Below are 17,316 nucleotides of genomic sequence, written 5' to 3' on the forward strand. Positions count from 1 at the left end.
CAATGGAGATGTGCACTGAATATCAATTTAATTTACTAGCTGTTAATTCTCATGCAAATTGTGACCTCTGTTAGGGCGTATCAATGCCTATACACGTTGTATGTTGTCAGAGGGGTTGCGAAGTGACAAAAGCATTGCAAAGACCCTGCTAAAAATTACAAATGGTAACATAGATGCTTTACTGCACCCATTAATTAATTATTTTAGTCTATAATGATAACACTTGGAACTAGTTTATGGATTTGCAGAGTTTAGTTTTATTTTTTTCTAATTTGAAGGAATTTTATTGTAGATGATAAATAGTTTGGTTAAATTGGAAGTTTATGACGTACGTTTTAAGTTCAGTCTGCATCTTTTCTGTACTTTCATTCATGGTTCTGTTCAACAGAGAAAGTAAGCAAAAAAAAAAAAAGGGGGGGGGGGAGTATGTGTATACCACAATCAGTCATTCACAATATGGTGGGCAATAATCATGCATGCATTGTATGACATCAAACAAAGCGTGATCGCGGGCAACATCCTTGGCTGAGCTCAGCTGGAACAGCAGTGCTGCAAGTCTCATTTTCTTCATCTCCAAAGTACTGCCTTTCAGCTCTCTGTAGCACAAACAAAAAGCCTGGCAACAACATCAATTATACATGCTGGAGGCAAACAAGGGGATTTATTTCACAACAAATAGCCTCATGCTGCGATGTTGAATGGAGAAGATTAGCATTAGACAAGGACAACAAAACTCCCCAATTGGACAGGCCTGGAATTGGGAAAATTGGTTGATTAGGATGTGCACTAGGAGGGGCTGTCAATTTCAGAATTGTAGCAAGGATGTGTACGGTGTCGTGGTTTTTAGAACATGAGCTGGAGGTATAACATGACATTTTAAAAGCTGTCATTGATGAACTTTGATAATGTAAGATGATTTCTGGGGATGATAAGCAGTCATCTGTCTAAATGAGATCATCAGTCTGTCAGAAAAAAAGGGATGCTTATCAGTCAAAAGACAAAAACAATCTGATGAATGACATTCAGAAAAAAATTAAAAAGTCAAGATACCACCTCTGTTAGTCAATATATATTGTATGTTAGTCAAGATTACATTGAACGCACTTTATTAAACTTTTATATAATATATAAATATAATAAACTTTTAAAATAAAGATTTACTAATTGTTCAACAAATGCACCAATTATGCAACGTGATAAAAACATTTTTAAGGTACAACTTAGTTGACCTATATAATCACGTCTCATTTTGTCCCATGTGCTCTTTGTGTTTACCAGCAGTATGAGCTGGAGGCAGTTACTATGGTAACCAGCGTAAACACGTAGCCTTTCATCCCCCTCCTCCTGCTCATCCTCCCTTGTCCGTGCGTGCTCTGCAGAAGCGCCCAAGCCAGGGGAAAATGGCAGACCCGTTGGCAGACCGGTATTTTGAAAAGATTGCAGCCATTCAGCTAAGCATGAATGAAAAGTAAGTTTTTCGCCGTTTTTTATCACGGAGGTGGTCCGGCCTTGATAAACCGCGGGCTCGAGTTGTTGCGTATACCGCCTCGTGGCGTCCGTCTGCCGCTTGAGTTCGACGACCACTACGCTAGCTTTATCCAGGCTGCAGCTAGCTAACAGCAGCGACTTTCGGTCGGTATTCTTCCTCGGGGGAGCAGAGCTGACTGTCGTGGATGAATATTTGTGCATTTCACGTTTACGATGTTTTAATGATTCGCATTTTTTATCAAGCGGCTAGGAAATTTGTGAACGACCATCGCTAGCATTGCTAGTTAGCCTAATATGCTGCTAATAGTGGTTTCAGTGGGTTACTCTCTCTGTTATGCTTGTGTGCAGAGAGAAACGGAGGCTGGAGCTGGAGAGGGATCTGTTTGCTTACTCCAGATCAGATTCAAGAATGTAAGTTATACTGCACTACAGCATATGAACGATAAGAAGGTGTTCGTATTTTCTATTTAAGGCATTTTCCCCCCATTTTAGACGATCTTTACTCACATATCACCTGTTCCCATTCACTTTTATCCTTGTTTTGTTATTAAAAACCACTAAACTGATTCGTGAGTCGTTCAGACAAGCTATAAAATTCATAAAATTAATTATTTCAAATATAGGAGACAATAAGTGATACATTTAAATAGGATCTTTAATGATTTTGATACAATCTGCATGTTACAAAGACTTTTTTCTGTTTTTCTTTTGCTGATTCTACATTTATTTTAGATAAACTTGGTCCACAGACACATACTGTTATTTTAGATATGTAAGCAGAAAAGTTGATAAGGATGATGCATGTGTCAGATCTTTTCTTATTTCTAAAAAACATAACTGGCAGATTTTGTTCCTCTTCTGTAATCTCTTTAAAGGTCTGACACTTCTTCTTTTGTCCAACACTTGTCTAATTTATTTGAACCATTTAAGTACTCACAGCTTATAATACTATCATGATCGGGTTCAAGGACTGGGAAAGAGAAGTAATGAAAAGAAAAACGTTGCAACACTCCCAGAAAGACTGGTGAACTATTGATCAAGACCTCTTTAGAGGATTATAGAAATTGTGGCTTTTTGAAAATAAATTCTAATGGAAAAAGTTTGATATTTTATTCAGCAAATGTATTTTTTTTATTTGGTTCAAGGAACAAGAGGGCATTTTTGGTAAAATGGTAAACCTGCCATCATAGTGATTTGTATTCCAGGTCAAAAGCTTGTGTTGATATGGAAGCTGTGAACATGATTTAAATTTAAATCATATTGTGCTTAACCTTTTCTTTGCAAAGTCTAGCTCTTATTTTTTTGACACTGTTCCCAGATAATATTTCTCTTCAATAATGGTTCTCCGCTGCTTTCAGCTTGCAGATAAAGAGTTCCAAACTGCGCAGCTATCTCAAAGAAATCTGCGACAGGGAAGCACGAGCGAAAACGAGAAACCTCGAGCTTCTGAGAGATGTGGAGAGGGTGGAAATTAGCATGAAAGAATATCATCCTGACCTCGTGCCCCTGCACAAACAAAAGGTAAAACACACATTTGTCCATTTTTATCAGTTCTGTGACCTAGATTTCATTTAATCATTGTTGTGAATGTTATTTTTTAAGAGACAGCCCTTCTAACTATATATTACAATAAAATGAACAACTCAATGGCTTCTCTGTGAATTAATATTTATAGATAAAATAAGAGACGTAAACAGGCTATTTCATTAGCTTACAAATGTGATGTGAAAGTAGTAAACACTCAGACGGTGCAATTTATCATCACCACAAGCAAATGAACAAGGGACAAAACAATGAGCCAGTCCGATTATCACTTAAAACTCAATGACGGTGCTTGACAGCTTAATATCAAATTAGCAAAATTGGCTAATTATGACTCACTGAGTTAATTACTCAATATAGAGACTCTGAAGTGCTCCAGAGGTTTAGTCATTCTCTCCCCTCAAGCAGTTGGTTTATTTCCTCCCCTCGCTTTTAGTCCTAAATGTTTGCTTCTGTTCTGATCATTCTGTTTGGGATCAGTTCTATGAATTTCTGAATATAAATCCTCAAAAAGACACTATGTATGTGTTTGCTTTTGTTGTGGTCGTGTAGTTTAGTTTTAAACAAACAAAAAAAGTTCTGGTTGGATCCTTTAAGATGAAAAAGTCTTATTTTTATTGATAAATGTTACAGGTTTGATGGAACATACTCACTCGCACAATCTTTGGTGATTGTCACAAAGTAATTCATTTTTTAAATTTAGAAATGGACTGATGTGGTTTTTCTAAAGCCGATACCGCTGAGGTCACATTCAGCTGATGGCTGATGTGTGCTGCTGATTTTTTTTGGCCAATATCTAGATTTTTTTCATATTATTTGCCTGCTAAAGTGTCAGACAAATAAAAACAGTGATTGCGCAACATTCCCAAATCCAAATCAGTTTCTGAACTCTGAATTTAACAAACTGTTGAATCTTAATTTTGTGCACGGCTTGGTAATAAGACCAAACACTTAACCAAAGTTAACCAAACCAATCAACAAACCTACAAAACAGGTAAGTAAAAAGAAGTTGACAACATTGTTGTAGAGCATTATTTAAGCAGGTGATTTTCAGCAGTACCAGGCTGCCCACAGATGTGCCCGTTTTAATTGGGCTCTACTAAAGGGGTATATCAACTGATGTGATGTAAAAACATGGTAAATATCAACCTATCCCTACTTAGTTTCGGCATTGCCTATACATTCTATTAGAACTAGAGGTCGACCGATATATTGAACCTTTTCTAAATCGGCCATCAGCCGATCAAAAAAATAAATGACAATCAGGCACCTGTGTGGCCAACTGCCGCCCCTACTAGACTGAACAAAGGACCCCAACACACCGTGAGCCAGCCTACTCAACAGCACTGTCCTTATGTTGAAATAAATGGTAATAAAACAATGTGAATAAAAGGAAGGAATAGATTTTATGTTTTACTACAATGTGGTAGTGTGCTTTACTTATTTATTTTTTTTACTTGAAGATTCTACCTCGACCAGCCACTATTTAGCACCAATAATTCCGGGTGCTGTTTGATTTTCTTTCATTTAAACACTAAAAAAAAACTTGAATCTGTTCTATTTTCTGTTGTTCTGAGACTGTTTTCACATTGTTAATGTTTTGAGTTTGTTTTATATTTAAAGTTCAGTAAATATTAAGAGATTTATTAAGTTATTTAATTTTTAATGCACACAGGGAATGTTCAGTTGTCTTTCACAATCAATGTGTTGCTAAAACGTGTCTGTCTGTCTATCTATCTATCTATCTATCTATCTATCTATCTATCTATCTATCTATCTATCTATCTATCTATCTATCTATCTATCTATCTATCTATCTATCTATCTATCTATCTATCTATCTATCTATCTATCATCTATCTATCTATCTATCTATCTATCATCTATCTATCTATCTATCTATCTATCTATCTATCTATCTATCTATCTATCATCTATCTATCTATCTATCTATCTATCTATCTATCTATCTATCTATCTATCTATCTATCTATCTATCTATCTATCTATCTATCATCTATCTATCTATCTATCTATCTATCTATCTATCTATCTATCTATCTATCTATCATCTATCTATCTGTCTGTCTGTCTGTCTGTCCGTATAGATAGATAGGTAGATAGATAGATAGATAGATAGATGATAGATAGATAGATAGATAGATAGATAGATAGATAGATAGATGATAGATAGATAGATGATAGATAGATAGATAGATAGATAGATAGATAGATAGATAGATAGATAGATAGATAGATATAAATATGTCATCCTTAATAATTGGCTTTAGATATTGGCCATCAGCAACAAAATTCTTTAAAAATTGGTATCGACCTTAAAGGGACATTATGGAAGTTTGACAGCCAAAACATGTATAGAAATAATAAATTTCTTCTTCATACATTCTCCTGCAATGCCCTGGTCCTGTAGAACGAGTCCTGGCATTTTTACTGTGATTGTCTGTTTTTCTGTAAAATCACAGAAAAAGAGAGATGCTCGGGTCGAGCAGGCTGCTTCATGCGTGTTCACGCTCAGGCATCGCCCGTAGCATTTGCTATCCGTAGTTTTAGCAGCAGAGAGAGGGGCAGTGGCAACACAGCGACTTTGTCGCTGTTCCTAACGCCTAGTGATGAACCTAGCTACATTTCTGAGGACCCTTAGCTACTTTCTTCTAGATATTTCCTGCAAATTAGCAACACAATAGCCATTTTCGCTCCGAACCATTTTTTGAACGTTGTTTCAGCTGTCATCACGGATATAAAAGCTACAGATACAGAAGACGTTACTGGCGCTTTAGCTCACCTAGTTTGAAGACGGACTCCCATGCGGAAGATCCGGGTTTGAATCTAGATGTGAACAAAATTTATTTAGAGTTTATTTTTTACATTAATGGTATATTTTTTACAGTAAGATGCCCAAATTTTTATTTGACACTCACCGAACGGCATTGAATTCACAGATAAAAAAGATGTGGGTTCAACTTTCATTTTGGAACAATTTTTCAAGCAAGGGAAGGGAATGATCTGTGAAGCTGATGGACTGACCCATCTTTGTCGGCTGTGCTGAAGAGAAAGGTACAGAATCAAATTATTTAATTAATTAGCTGCGCATTCTCCTGTCCTCTGTCCTCCGGGCCACACACACACACACACACACACGGAGCGGACTGTCTCAGCTGTTATTTTCGTTAAGGAGTGTGCACGTACAGCATGCGCGCCTCGTGCACGAGCCTACTATTGAAGCTGCCGTTACGCTTTTTGCCTGAGGGGGCAATCGCGAGCATAAAAATTCAAAACTCTGTAAAGTCCCGTTAAAAAAACTCATATCGGTCGGCCTCTAATTAGGACGTGCTATCTCAACAGACTTTCTCATTTTTTTTAAACTAATTTTCTTTGTTACAGGCTGACTTTTTAAAAAGGATCCATAAATTCCAAGAAGGAAACAAGAAGATGGAAGCAGAAATGGTGATATTAATATATAAATGTTTTTAGAAATGTGGCTGATAAATATTTATATTTGGAATTTGCATAACTGTATTCAATAAGAATATGCAGCATTTCATGCATATTATATCTGGTTACTAGGGATGCAGTGATATTAAAACATGAGCTGATATCAATATCTGATATTCATAATGTCGTTATGGCCGATAACTGATATTATTGACCAAATGATTTACGCATCCCAACCCCTTCCTATCCCAAAACAAAAACACAAATGGTAACTAGATGGAAATAAATATGGGTTGTTAATATCGGACCAGTTTTACTATTCAGGCCGATACTGATAAAGTAAAAATTGCCAGTGTTGATGCCGATATGTCGTGCATCCCTGCCTGTGACTACAGTGATTCGTGCACTTTGCTAGATCCTTCTATTTTGAAATGTTTACAAGGTCTATGCAAATTCCATCTCTTTCAAGTTGTGCTTTCTGATTTTAGAGTAACAAAAGAAAGTGGACATTATGCCTGGTAAATCTGTAGAGGAGTCTACATTTAAACTGTGTATCTGTAATAGCACAGGTGTCTAATCCCAGCTGCTGGATCCGTATGAGCGGTGTAGTTCAAGCCCATAGCTGCTTTCTCCCTTCACTTAAAGCAGTTAAAGCTCTTTTAGATGAAATGTCTAAGACATCTCATAATAACTTGGAGCATGCTGTCTAGAGCAGTCACTTGTAACTGTCGGCAATCCCCCCGCCCCCCTCAGCCTGTCGATATTGTAATGAGCAAAATGGTACCGTCACTCCATTATGCATACAAGCCATTGGCTGGCAGTGTGCATGTCCCTCAGGCTGCAGCATTCATTAAGGAAAGCTTACCGGGCTGAAAGCTGGAGACAGATGATAACGGGATATGATTTTCATATTTAATACATTCCTTGGAAGAGCACACGCGTGCCGCAGATTGATAGAAGAATCAATTGCTACTTTAGTGAAACACTTTCTACTTTGCCCTGCAGCTACCGATGGAATCACTCAGCCAAGAAATTAACTTTTCCTCTTTTTTACCTACTTTGTGGATCTGCTGGGCAGGCTGCATGGTTTACAGTGAATGTTATTAAGCAGCTAACTGTTTGGTATTTAAGACGCTTATCAGAAAAGAAACAGAAGCCATGCTTTTTGTTGTTATGCTTGGAGGGAGGCTTTTTTTTTTGTTGTTGCTTTTGGCATTTCTCTCTCCCTGCCCTTGGTGACATTGCAGACATGAATCAAAACTTGTCTAAAGGATTTTTTTTTGTGAGATTAAAAGTTAAACTGCTAGTCCTGACGCATTCCTATGAAATATGTTTTTTATTGAAATAAAAAAGAATTTCCTAAATTAAATTCAAAATCAAGAATATTTAGGTTAGTTGTGTTAAATGTATTTTAAAGGGACATTATGGAAGTCTGACAGCCAAAACATGTATAGAAATAATAAATGTCTTCTTCATACATTCTCCTGCAATGCCCTGGTCCTGTAGAATGAGCCCTGGCATTTTTACTGTGATTGCCTGTTTTTCTGTAAAATCACAGAAAAAGAGAGTTGCTCGGGTCGAGCAGGCTGCTTCATGTGCGTTCACGCTCAGGCATAGCCCGTAGCATTTGCTATCCGTAGCTTTAGCAGCAGAGAGAGAGGCAGTGCCACTTTGTCGCTGTTCCTAACGCCTAGTGACAAAGCTAGCTACATTTCTGAGGACCCTTAGCTACTTTCTGTAGAACTTTCTTCTAGATATTTCCTGCAACTTAGCAACAAAATAGCCATTTTCGCTCCGAACTGTTCTTCGATTGATGTTGTTTCAGCTGTCATCAAGGATATAAATGTTACAGATACAAAGGACGTCACTGGCGCTTTAGCTCACCTAGTAAGATGTCGGACGTTCGTGCAGAAGACCTGGGTTTGATTCTGGGTGTGAACATAGTTTATTTGGAGTTTCTTTTTTACATTAATGGTATATTTTTTTACAGTAAGATGCCCAAATTTTTATTTGAGACTCGCCGAACGGCATTGAATTCACAGATAAAAAAGATGTGGGTTCAACTTTCATTTTGGAACAATTTTTCAAGCAAGGGAAGGGAATGATCTGAGCATGCAGGAGGACTGACCCATCATAAACCTTTGTCGGCTGTGCTGAAGAGAAAGGTACAGAACCTAATTATTTAATTAATTAGCTGCGCGTTCTCCTGTCCTCTGTCCTCCAGGCCACACACACACACACACACACACACACACACACACACACACACACACACACACACACACACACACACACACACACAAGGGACTGTCTCATTTTCATTAAGGAGTGTGCACGTACAGCATGCGCGCCTCGTGCACGAGCCTACTATTGAAGCAGCCGTTACGCTTTTGGCCTGAGGGGGCGATCACGAGCATAAAAATTCAAAACTCTGTAAAGCCCCTTTAAACAGCAAGTTAACAATTTCTACTTGTTCCTTTTGAAAAACGATCAGCCAGTCTGAGTTTCACATGCAGACTACTTATGAAAATAGTCTTCTACTCCTATTTCCTACATTAGCTGCTAATAGAAAATAGCTGAAGAAACACTCGGGTCAGAAAAAGCCACACAGATCTACGTAACGCTAACATTTACTTTCATGTACTCGCCCATCTTGGCTCGCAACAGGGAAGGCTGTTGTTGTTCTAGCATCCAGGAGAGAGCAGCGTACGTCGCAGCTAGTGGAAGCTAGCCGTTAGCATTAGCAACTCCACAACGTCTCAGAACTCCGTCAAGCGTTTGTTATTTGTGGAGATAAAACGTCAACATTGCAGAGCAAACGGAGACAGTGGAAGTCATGTTTCTGTTAGCCAATCAGATGCACGATGTCCCAATATCACGAATAATAATGCGCAAGACTCAAAATCCTGCCGTTTTCTCTAACCCTTACACTCCAACTAACGTCTACGTCTCAAAACAGGGGCACCAGAGCCAGATCTACTCAGAAGGCATTCATTTATACAAGAGATGTCAGCAAATGTACTGAAAAAACGAGTGAACGAGAGCTTTGAAGGAATACCTTTTTAACTTGTAAAATATAAATAAAGCATTAAGATATTTTAAGGTGCAGAACGAATGACATTTCTCTGTCCGTGCAGGTTGAATCTGTGCACGAACGGCAACAGAGCCACAGCTTTCACTCAAAGAAGAGTTTTAAACAATCATCAGGAGGAATTTTCACCGGCCAGCAGACCTCCCCAGGGCCTGACACTGAAGCCGGCACTACGAGAGTACACTCACACCAGGCGTTGCATCGTTCACCCAATCACAGCGTGCACTCCCGCGAACATCTACCAAGTGGCCTTTTGAAGAACTTCAGAGTTGTCGGAGAGGATGCCAGTAAGCCAGCGCATTTATCAGATGACATTTCAGGCTCAAACGATTCCCCCGACGGCGGTAATTTGAGTGACAAACATGAAAGAACGTCGGGGCTGCTTCCATCTGTTCGCGCCTTAACAGGCACAGCTGGCAGCGTGGCTTTCGGAAGTGAAGATGAACGAGAAGCTTCACCCCCGGTGACCTTGACGGGGTCTGAGAGGAATCCATCTCCCGGCAACAGTAACCCTACGAGGGCTGAGAATTCCCCTGCAGAACACGCCGACTCCCGAGAGGTCGCTCAGGAGCCGCTCATAATGGCAGATGAAGAGAGAGGTCTTGGCCATTTGATGCCTGAAACCACTTTTGGAAAAGAAGCTCAAGAGACACCAGGTATGCAGGGATATTTCCTCCCCACTACCTTGTTGTATCTTTTCTTTGCCTCCACAGAAATCCACAGTTTATAGCACTTTCTTTTGCCCTTTGAAGATGAATAAAAAAAACAAGTGATACGATGTGGTTTGTTTACATTCAGATAAATGTGAGAGTGTCGGCGATCCAAGCTCGGATGTGCAGTTGTCAGAGAGCAGCGCCAGTGACCTGACAATTTCTCTGACACAATCTGAGCTGGAGGAGGATTTATCAGAGGATGTAGCGCCCGAGAGAAATGCCTCTTACAGAGAAAGTGATGTTCGCCGTCCTGAATCATCCCTCCACTCCAGCGCGTCTAAGAACACATTCCAGTTACGCAGCGGATCCTCAGCACCAGCTGTGACCTTCAAACGGTACAGTACGCATAACTTAAGACCTCCATTTCCCAGATTTTTAAACACTTGGACTTCACGCCACACATTGTCTTCTAAATCTAACCTAAGAAAGCAAACATTCTTCCCTCAGAGCCACTAAAACCGCTGCAGCACTCTTTAGAAACATTACTTCTGATGGAGTCACAGTCCCTGTCACGTGTTGTCTGTAGCTCCGCATTAGCGGTGATGCTAGTGGCAGTGATGTATCTAGCAGGGAGAGCTCAGGACCTGTCTGCAGTATTGCTGTAATCCAAGATAATGCTGTAACAGAGCAATTTTCTGCTTGAGAGACCTCAGGAAGTCCCCAGTGGAGGAGGAAATTGTGGCACCTTAGAGTGATCTGGAGGGTGGGCATGTGGACACCACTCACAGCCACAAATCCTTAGCATGATGATGGCTTCTGAGTTGAAGCATCACTTTGGATGGAGTCAGGGCCACAGAAAACCCCACGTGGATGTTTGTCTGCTTTTGCCTAAGCATCGTAGTTTGTTCTTTTTCATTGTGTTTGCATTTTCTGACCGTATTTGTTTAATTCTGTTATGTTATGAATTATCCTGATTACTCTGGTTTTATCTGAGTGTATTTGCAAATATAAAGAACCTCTCTGAGCGTTTTCCAACACAGAATCAGCTTCAGCCTTTATGCGTTTCAAGGATTATATTTTCTCCCCGAGAGTGCGGCGTGTTTGAGCTTTGCAGCGTTTATGTGTGGTCTGCTACTTTTTTTATGGTCTGACCCTAAGAGGAGCTGCTGTTAGCCTGTGTCGGAGAGACGATGGTGGGGGCTGCAGCTTTTTATTGTTAACACAGAGAGCCCCTGTGTGTGAGGAGAAAACCAGAGGCTTTGATGTAAAGCTCCGAGCGCATCCAGTCTCCATCCTCTCCCATAAGGTTAGAGTTTACATCACTCCCTTCCATTCAGGACCAGGCCCATTATTATTCCTACTCCAGCACGGCCACAGAGCGCAAGACTGAAAAATTGTCTGGGTTTCCTCTCAGAGGGGATTCATAATGGCCGTCCTGATCCACAGACTTTTTTCCTGACTTTAAATTGTTGTTATTTTTTGGGTCAACATAATGTCAGACAGTTAAGCAGGGTGTTTTCAGACACTGTAGCAACAATAAAAATACATAATAAAGAATAATGTCATTGCAAACTCATTTGGACACTGTATTTCCTGTAGCTTGACCGATGTGGTTTTTTTATTGCCGATACCCGTACTGATATGTGCTGCCGGTTTTATGGCCGTTATCTAGACATTTTTGTATGCTTAACCCCGGGTTTCCACAGGAGCCGTCAGCAGCACGTTACTGCAGCAGCACGTCTTGCTCGCTTAAGCTGCTGCTTGGCCCTTCCCACGAGACGCGAAGCAGCAGGGGAGCAGCTGTCACCGACCGAGCACGAAGTCACTCGTCAGTAAACACAACAACAAGCAGGAGAAAACTACAACATGGCTCCAAAATGTTTGTGTTTTATGTTCTGTCCATTTTATAATCGCCAATACGGACCTGAAAAACAAAGGAGACCGCTAGCTAGGTGATAACTTCTCACGGGGCCGCACAGTTAGTAACTTTTTTTTAAAGTATAGCAACCGGAAGGCAGTACGTTCTTTATTCTGAAAATCTCGGGAGCTTCTCTCCATTTCCGCGTCCGATTTCCTGTCTTTCCTTCCCCAAAAATGTCGAACTTGACCCGTTTCAGAGGCGTCGCGCGTAGAAAATAGAACCGGCGCGTAAAGGCCGCGACATGCTGCTCCTGAGACGCGGCCGACTCGCGCTGCTGACGGCTCCGGTGGAAAAGGTTCTGTTGACCACAGCGGTTCCTATCAGCAGCTATGATGTGCTGCTGCAGTAACGTGCTGCTGACGGCTCCTGTGGAAAGCCGGGGTAAGTGTGACACTAGTAACAGCAGCAGGTCCACGAGATTTCTGAACCTGAATCAGTTTTTAAACGCTACGTTTAACCTGTCTTCATTTTGTGTACTGCTCAGTGTTAAAATTAAACATTTAACCAAGGTTAATCAGACAAATCAATAAACTGGATAAGCAGTAAATATAAAACAGGTCAATAAAAAGAAAAGTCATTAATGATTTGGAGCATTTATTAAGCAGATGTTATTCAGGAACCTCAATATACCATAAAGAAACAAAGTGTAGTTTTTACTGTTAACTCATTCGCTGCCAGCGTTTCTCACCGTTTTTACTGTTTCTTTAAGAGTCACAGAACGTTGCGTGCTAGGATGATGTCGACGCCAAAACAACCAAAACAAAGAGGAGACTCACCTCTAACGTCAGGAAGAGTCCGCGCGTTTCGAGCGTTACCCGTTCTTTCATAATCCGTTGTCGAATTGTGATCGGCAGAAGCTTTTCCGGTTTGCGACTCACTTTTTTTTTTTACAGCAGCGGCCCAAAACGATCTCCTAACACACGGATTTTCTGCTTCCTGATCACGTGATGTGTGACGTACGCGGATGAAGATTGGCTTTAGAGCTGAGATGTTTGTTCTCACGGTGCGGGGGCTCGTTCCGACGCCCACACAGTAAAAAAAATGCAAATGACGACTTTAGTCGTTATTGGCAGTGAATGAGTTCATCTCTGGAAATATCCATGAAATGTTGTTGAAAATGAATTCAATGATGCCCAGTTGCTGAAACATTATGGCGGCTTCGTAACATGATACAACCATAAAAATCAGGTCTAAACATTATGGGAGCAAGGCTAGGGCTGTGTCCAAATTCAGGGGTTGTGTGCTCATGAGGTCGGATTTTAAGGCCAGTGACATCACAGCGCCACGGCGAAGACTGTCCAAATTTAAAGAGTGCTCAGATTGCGGTCTTGAAATCCGTTCTTCTTTTCCTCGATTTTGAGAACAGGTGCGGTGTCGTGTCCTCACCTCTATAAATCCTGCGGGATATCACACAGATGGACGTAAAGTACAGCAGCGTTTTCATGATTTTCTGTACCCCAAATTACTCACGTCATGAAGCTAGTTTAAGTTGACATGAAGTTGGTAAGAGCTTTCAGACATAAAAAAGGTAAATAATACTATACCAGCGTATCGTTGCGTCTCAGCCTGACAGACAAAATGTGCCGGCGGTACATCTGCTGTAGATCTTCAAACTGTAACAAAACAAGGAAAAAGTTTAAAACTTGTGTGAAAGGGAAGTATGGGCCTCTCAAATTAGGCCACTGCCCCCGCGACCCGACTCTGGATAAGCGGATGAAAATGGATGGATGGATGGATGGATGGATGGATGGATGGATGATGGATGGATGGATGGATGGATGGATGGATGGATGGATGGATGATGGATGGATGGATGGATGGATGGACCTGTGCGAGCTCCATTTCTGCAGCTTCTTAGTGCGGTAGCAGTTGCTAGGTGACAGAAGGACATCTGCCAAGGTAGGGGCAGGACAATTATTGATTATTATTATTAATTATTAACTATTGTTAAGGCTAGACTGTCCACATGCACAGCTGATAACGTCCTGTCTAGCCAACACGGAAGATCAGGTTCTCCTGAGACCAATGAGGACGGGTACTCATGGGCATGCAACCCCTGAATTTGGACACAGCCGTTGTCTCTGGGTGACGCCATATTAGATGCCCTGTTTCCTTCTACGGGAGCCTGTGAGGACAAAACACATTTACCGATTTGTAACAAACGGTAACAAAACTTTTGCCATTCATAAACGTTGTTTTACACTTTACCTCTTTGGTCATTGCCAGTGATGAAAGGGAGTCTGATGTGCTTGTCATATTCCTGTAGGTTCTGCTCCCAGGCAGTTGTGGCCCTAATGGCTATCCATTGGTAAGGTCTTACTCTAACACAAAAATACTGCTTGCTTGCGGTGATTTAGGTATGCACTGTCTCCTATCGCCAGAGAAAACACACACCGTCACTTTAGTATGACATTCTGCAGCACCTGGCTGCCTGCCGATGTGACCGACTTGAAATCAGCTCTACTAAAACGGTATGTTGGTCGATGCTGAACTATTACAAAGTGGTAAATATTGGCCCGATTTATCAGCCAAATATATTGGTGTATTTCTAATTTCTTGCTAACGTTTTGTCTCATGAAGTTATCCTAAAACATTTTCCACATTTAATGCTTGGACCATTGGAGATGCCGTGTTGGTGTTAGTTGTGGTTCCATTATTAAGCCTATTTTTATCCTCCCGGCACCAGTCGGTGAATTTTCAGGCTGTTCTGTGTGCTAAATCACCTCAGAGTCAGCACTGTATGTATTAAAGCAATAATACCTCTGACCTCTTCCACCGGGGCTAACGACACACTCCTGATGACGTTGACCTGTGGCCAATGGCAGCATCTAAGGCAAGGTTAGAGACCTTGACCCGAAAGCTGAAAACAATTAAACTGGAGATGTTTGCAGGAAAAACAGTTAATTCACTTTCTCATTAAATATCTAAATATCTAGTTTTTCTGAAGAATGATTAATTAAAAGGGGAAACAAAAGAAAGACTTTGAGGTCTGCGTTGGCGATAAGAAAGAGAAAAGCAAAGAAAAGGCGCAGGTTTTGCCTATTCTCCTTCAGGCTCTCTGAAGTGGACTTGGCACAGATGGATTGCGCACTACAAAATGTCATGGATACAATTCAAGCTGCCAGCTTAATCAGGATGTTACCAGGAAACAACCTGCAAAAGAAAAGGGGGGCGATTGTTTGCTGACCCCTGACCCCAGAGCGTATTACAGATTGTCATAAATTCTTTTTGGCCTCTCTTTATGGACGGCGGCTCAGAATCTCTCTGCTTGGGGTTTCTGGGAGAATTCAATGAGGGCCACCCAGAGCTTAATGCTGAAGAAAGAGATGGATTCTCAATATCCACATGCATTAGGCATCCATTTCTCATTTTGTTGCCTCACACAAGAACCAGATTAAAGTATAAATCTCTCACCAAAAGAATGCATCCAGAGCCCCGCCCCCTCCTTTTTCATTTTTACCTTTCATTTCGATTTCATTCCTGTAATGCTTCATTTACATGATAACTAATTTCACAATTGAACTGAATTAAGTCATTTTTTTACTTCAGTGGTAACAGATAACGCTACAGGTTTCTGCTGCGAGTGCCAGGTGTCAAAGCTTTCACGTGCACCCTGCTATTACACGTGGCGCTGTCAACAGACACGGTGAAGTGTTGAAATCCCGCTTTGTGGCCGTCGCTTTTTGACGGCCAGATTCTCAAGAAGTCCTTGAGTACCTCAAGGAAATTGCCCGGAAAAATGCATCACCTTTTTTCTTTCCGGATATAGCAAATCTATCGATCACATGACCTTTTTCTCTCCTCCTTTCAATGTTTTTTAGCCTCTCCATGGAAGGACTCTTTAATCTGCTAGAAAGCATCGAAGGGCGACTCCACGATGAACAGACCCTCGTGTACGGGGATTCTCCGGCTGATAGAGGACAATTCGGTAGAATTATCAGGTACATCCGTTCCTTTCTGCAAACTTTACAATCTTATCTCCCTCCTCCCATCTAAATGAAGTCCCATGTAAATTTATTTAATGGTCGTGGAGCAGTTTGTGCGGATGAGAAAAACATATTATCCTTCTGCTGAGGGCTCTCACATTAGATGAAGTGTCATCACCATCAGGCGCGCGTCTTTATTTCTGAGGGGTTTTCAAACACATGTGATTGTTATAGAAACCACCCAGCTGAATTGTTACTGGGGAGTCGAAGAGACGGAGGACCGGGGATGTGTTTCATTAGATTAGGCGTGGTTTTTAGAAGCTTTGTCAACATGACTCGGTTACCATAATTGGCGCTCTTGTGGGGAAAAAAAAGCAAAACAATAAAAAGAAAACTTCCTGTTTTTATGCGTCTTCACCAATTTTGTATGATCATATTTACAGGTGACGCTGTAAAAATGGTGCAAAAGTTCTTTTATGTCAGTAATAATTCTACCTAAATGGTTAAACTAATATGACAGGGCTTCCGCGGGTCCTTAAAAAGTCTTAAATTAGCTTTTCTAAATTTAAGGTCTTAAAAATCCTTAAAAATGACAAATAGTCTTTAAATACAGCTTTCAAAGGTCTTAAATTACCAAAGACCCAATAAACAAGATTCTTTCATTTCTATAAAATTTTCCTGAATTTTTAGTTGGTGTTCAGCATTTTTTGGCGTAAGCGGAACCGTTCACATTCAGTTGGTTGTGAAAGGGGGCTATTTTTAGATGAGCACATTAGCTGGTTAAGCTAGTGGGAGCTTGCGCCATGGGGAAGTGCAAGTTTAATGGTAACTGGATGGCTAATCCTACGTTTGCAATGTGGTTAGCACCGGTCCTAGGCAATAGCTGGAAATTATAGCTTAAATTTAATTTTAAAAATAGCTTAAATTTGGTCTAAGTGGCCTTAAAAAGGTCTTAAAAACTCTTAAATTTGGCTCCCTTAAACCTGCAGATACCCTGTATGAGATAAACTCGTGCCATGCAAATTCAGATGTTTCAAATCTTTATTGTTTTAATTGTGATGATTATGATTTACGTTGTTAAAAGGTTCAATATTATTGGCTCAAAGTTTCACACTAGTTAGTGAATGAATCCAAACACCTGCAAAGGGTTCCTGAGCCTTTAGATGGTCTCTCAGTCCGAGCTCCTTTCTGAAATAAACAGACTTTTGCTTAGTTTACTTGCATGGGTGTATTTTATTTATC

General features: G+C 40.6%; 1 protein-coding gene across 8 annotated transcripts in view; it reads left to right on the forward strand.

Moving 5' to 3' along the window:
- The first annotated feature begins 1,308 nt into the window (after window positions 1–1,308).
- The window catches only part of kiz (kizuna centrosomal protein), a 37,292-nt gene continuing 21,284 nt past the window's right edge, over window positions 1,309–17,316 (forward strand). For 3 of the 8 annotated variants that reach the window (XR_011517167.1, XM_070546725.1, XM_070546723.1), the window contains exons 1-7: window positions 1,312–1,468; window positions 1,837–1,899; window positions 2,847–3,009; window positions 6,433–6,495; window positions 9,621–10,230; window positions 10,373–10,622; window positions 15,970–16,089. Coding sequence is in view for 7 of the 8 variants with exons in the window: in XM_070546725.1 (XP_070402826.1) it covers window positions 1,401–1,468; window positions 1,837–1,899; window positions 2,847–3,009; window positions 6,433–6,495; window positions 9,621–10,230; window positions 10,373–10,622; window positions 15,970–16,089 (1,337 nt within the window). In the remaining variant the exon portion in view is untranslated. Of the gene's footprint in view, window positions 1,469–1,836; window positions 1,900–2,846; window positions 3,010–6,432; window positions 6,496–9,620; window positions 10,231–10,372; window positions 10,623–15,969; window positions 16,090–17,316 lie in introns of all 8 variants that reach the window. The other 5 variants (XM_070546720.1, XM_070546722.1, XM_070546721.1 and 2 more) reach the window with 4 other exon arrangements.

The sequence above is a fragment of the Nothobranchius furzeri genome, chromosome 18 (genome assembly GCF_043380555.1).
Source record: "Nothobranchius furzeri strain GRZ-AD chromosome 18, NfurGRZ-RIMD1, whole genome shotgun sequence".
NCBI lineage: Eukaryota > Metazoa > Chordata > Actinopteri > Cyprinodontiformes > Nothobranchiidae > Nothobranchius > Nothobranchius furzeri.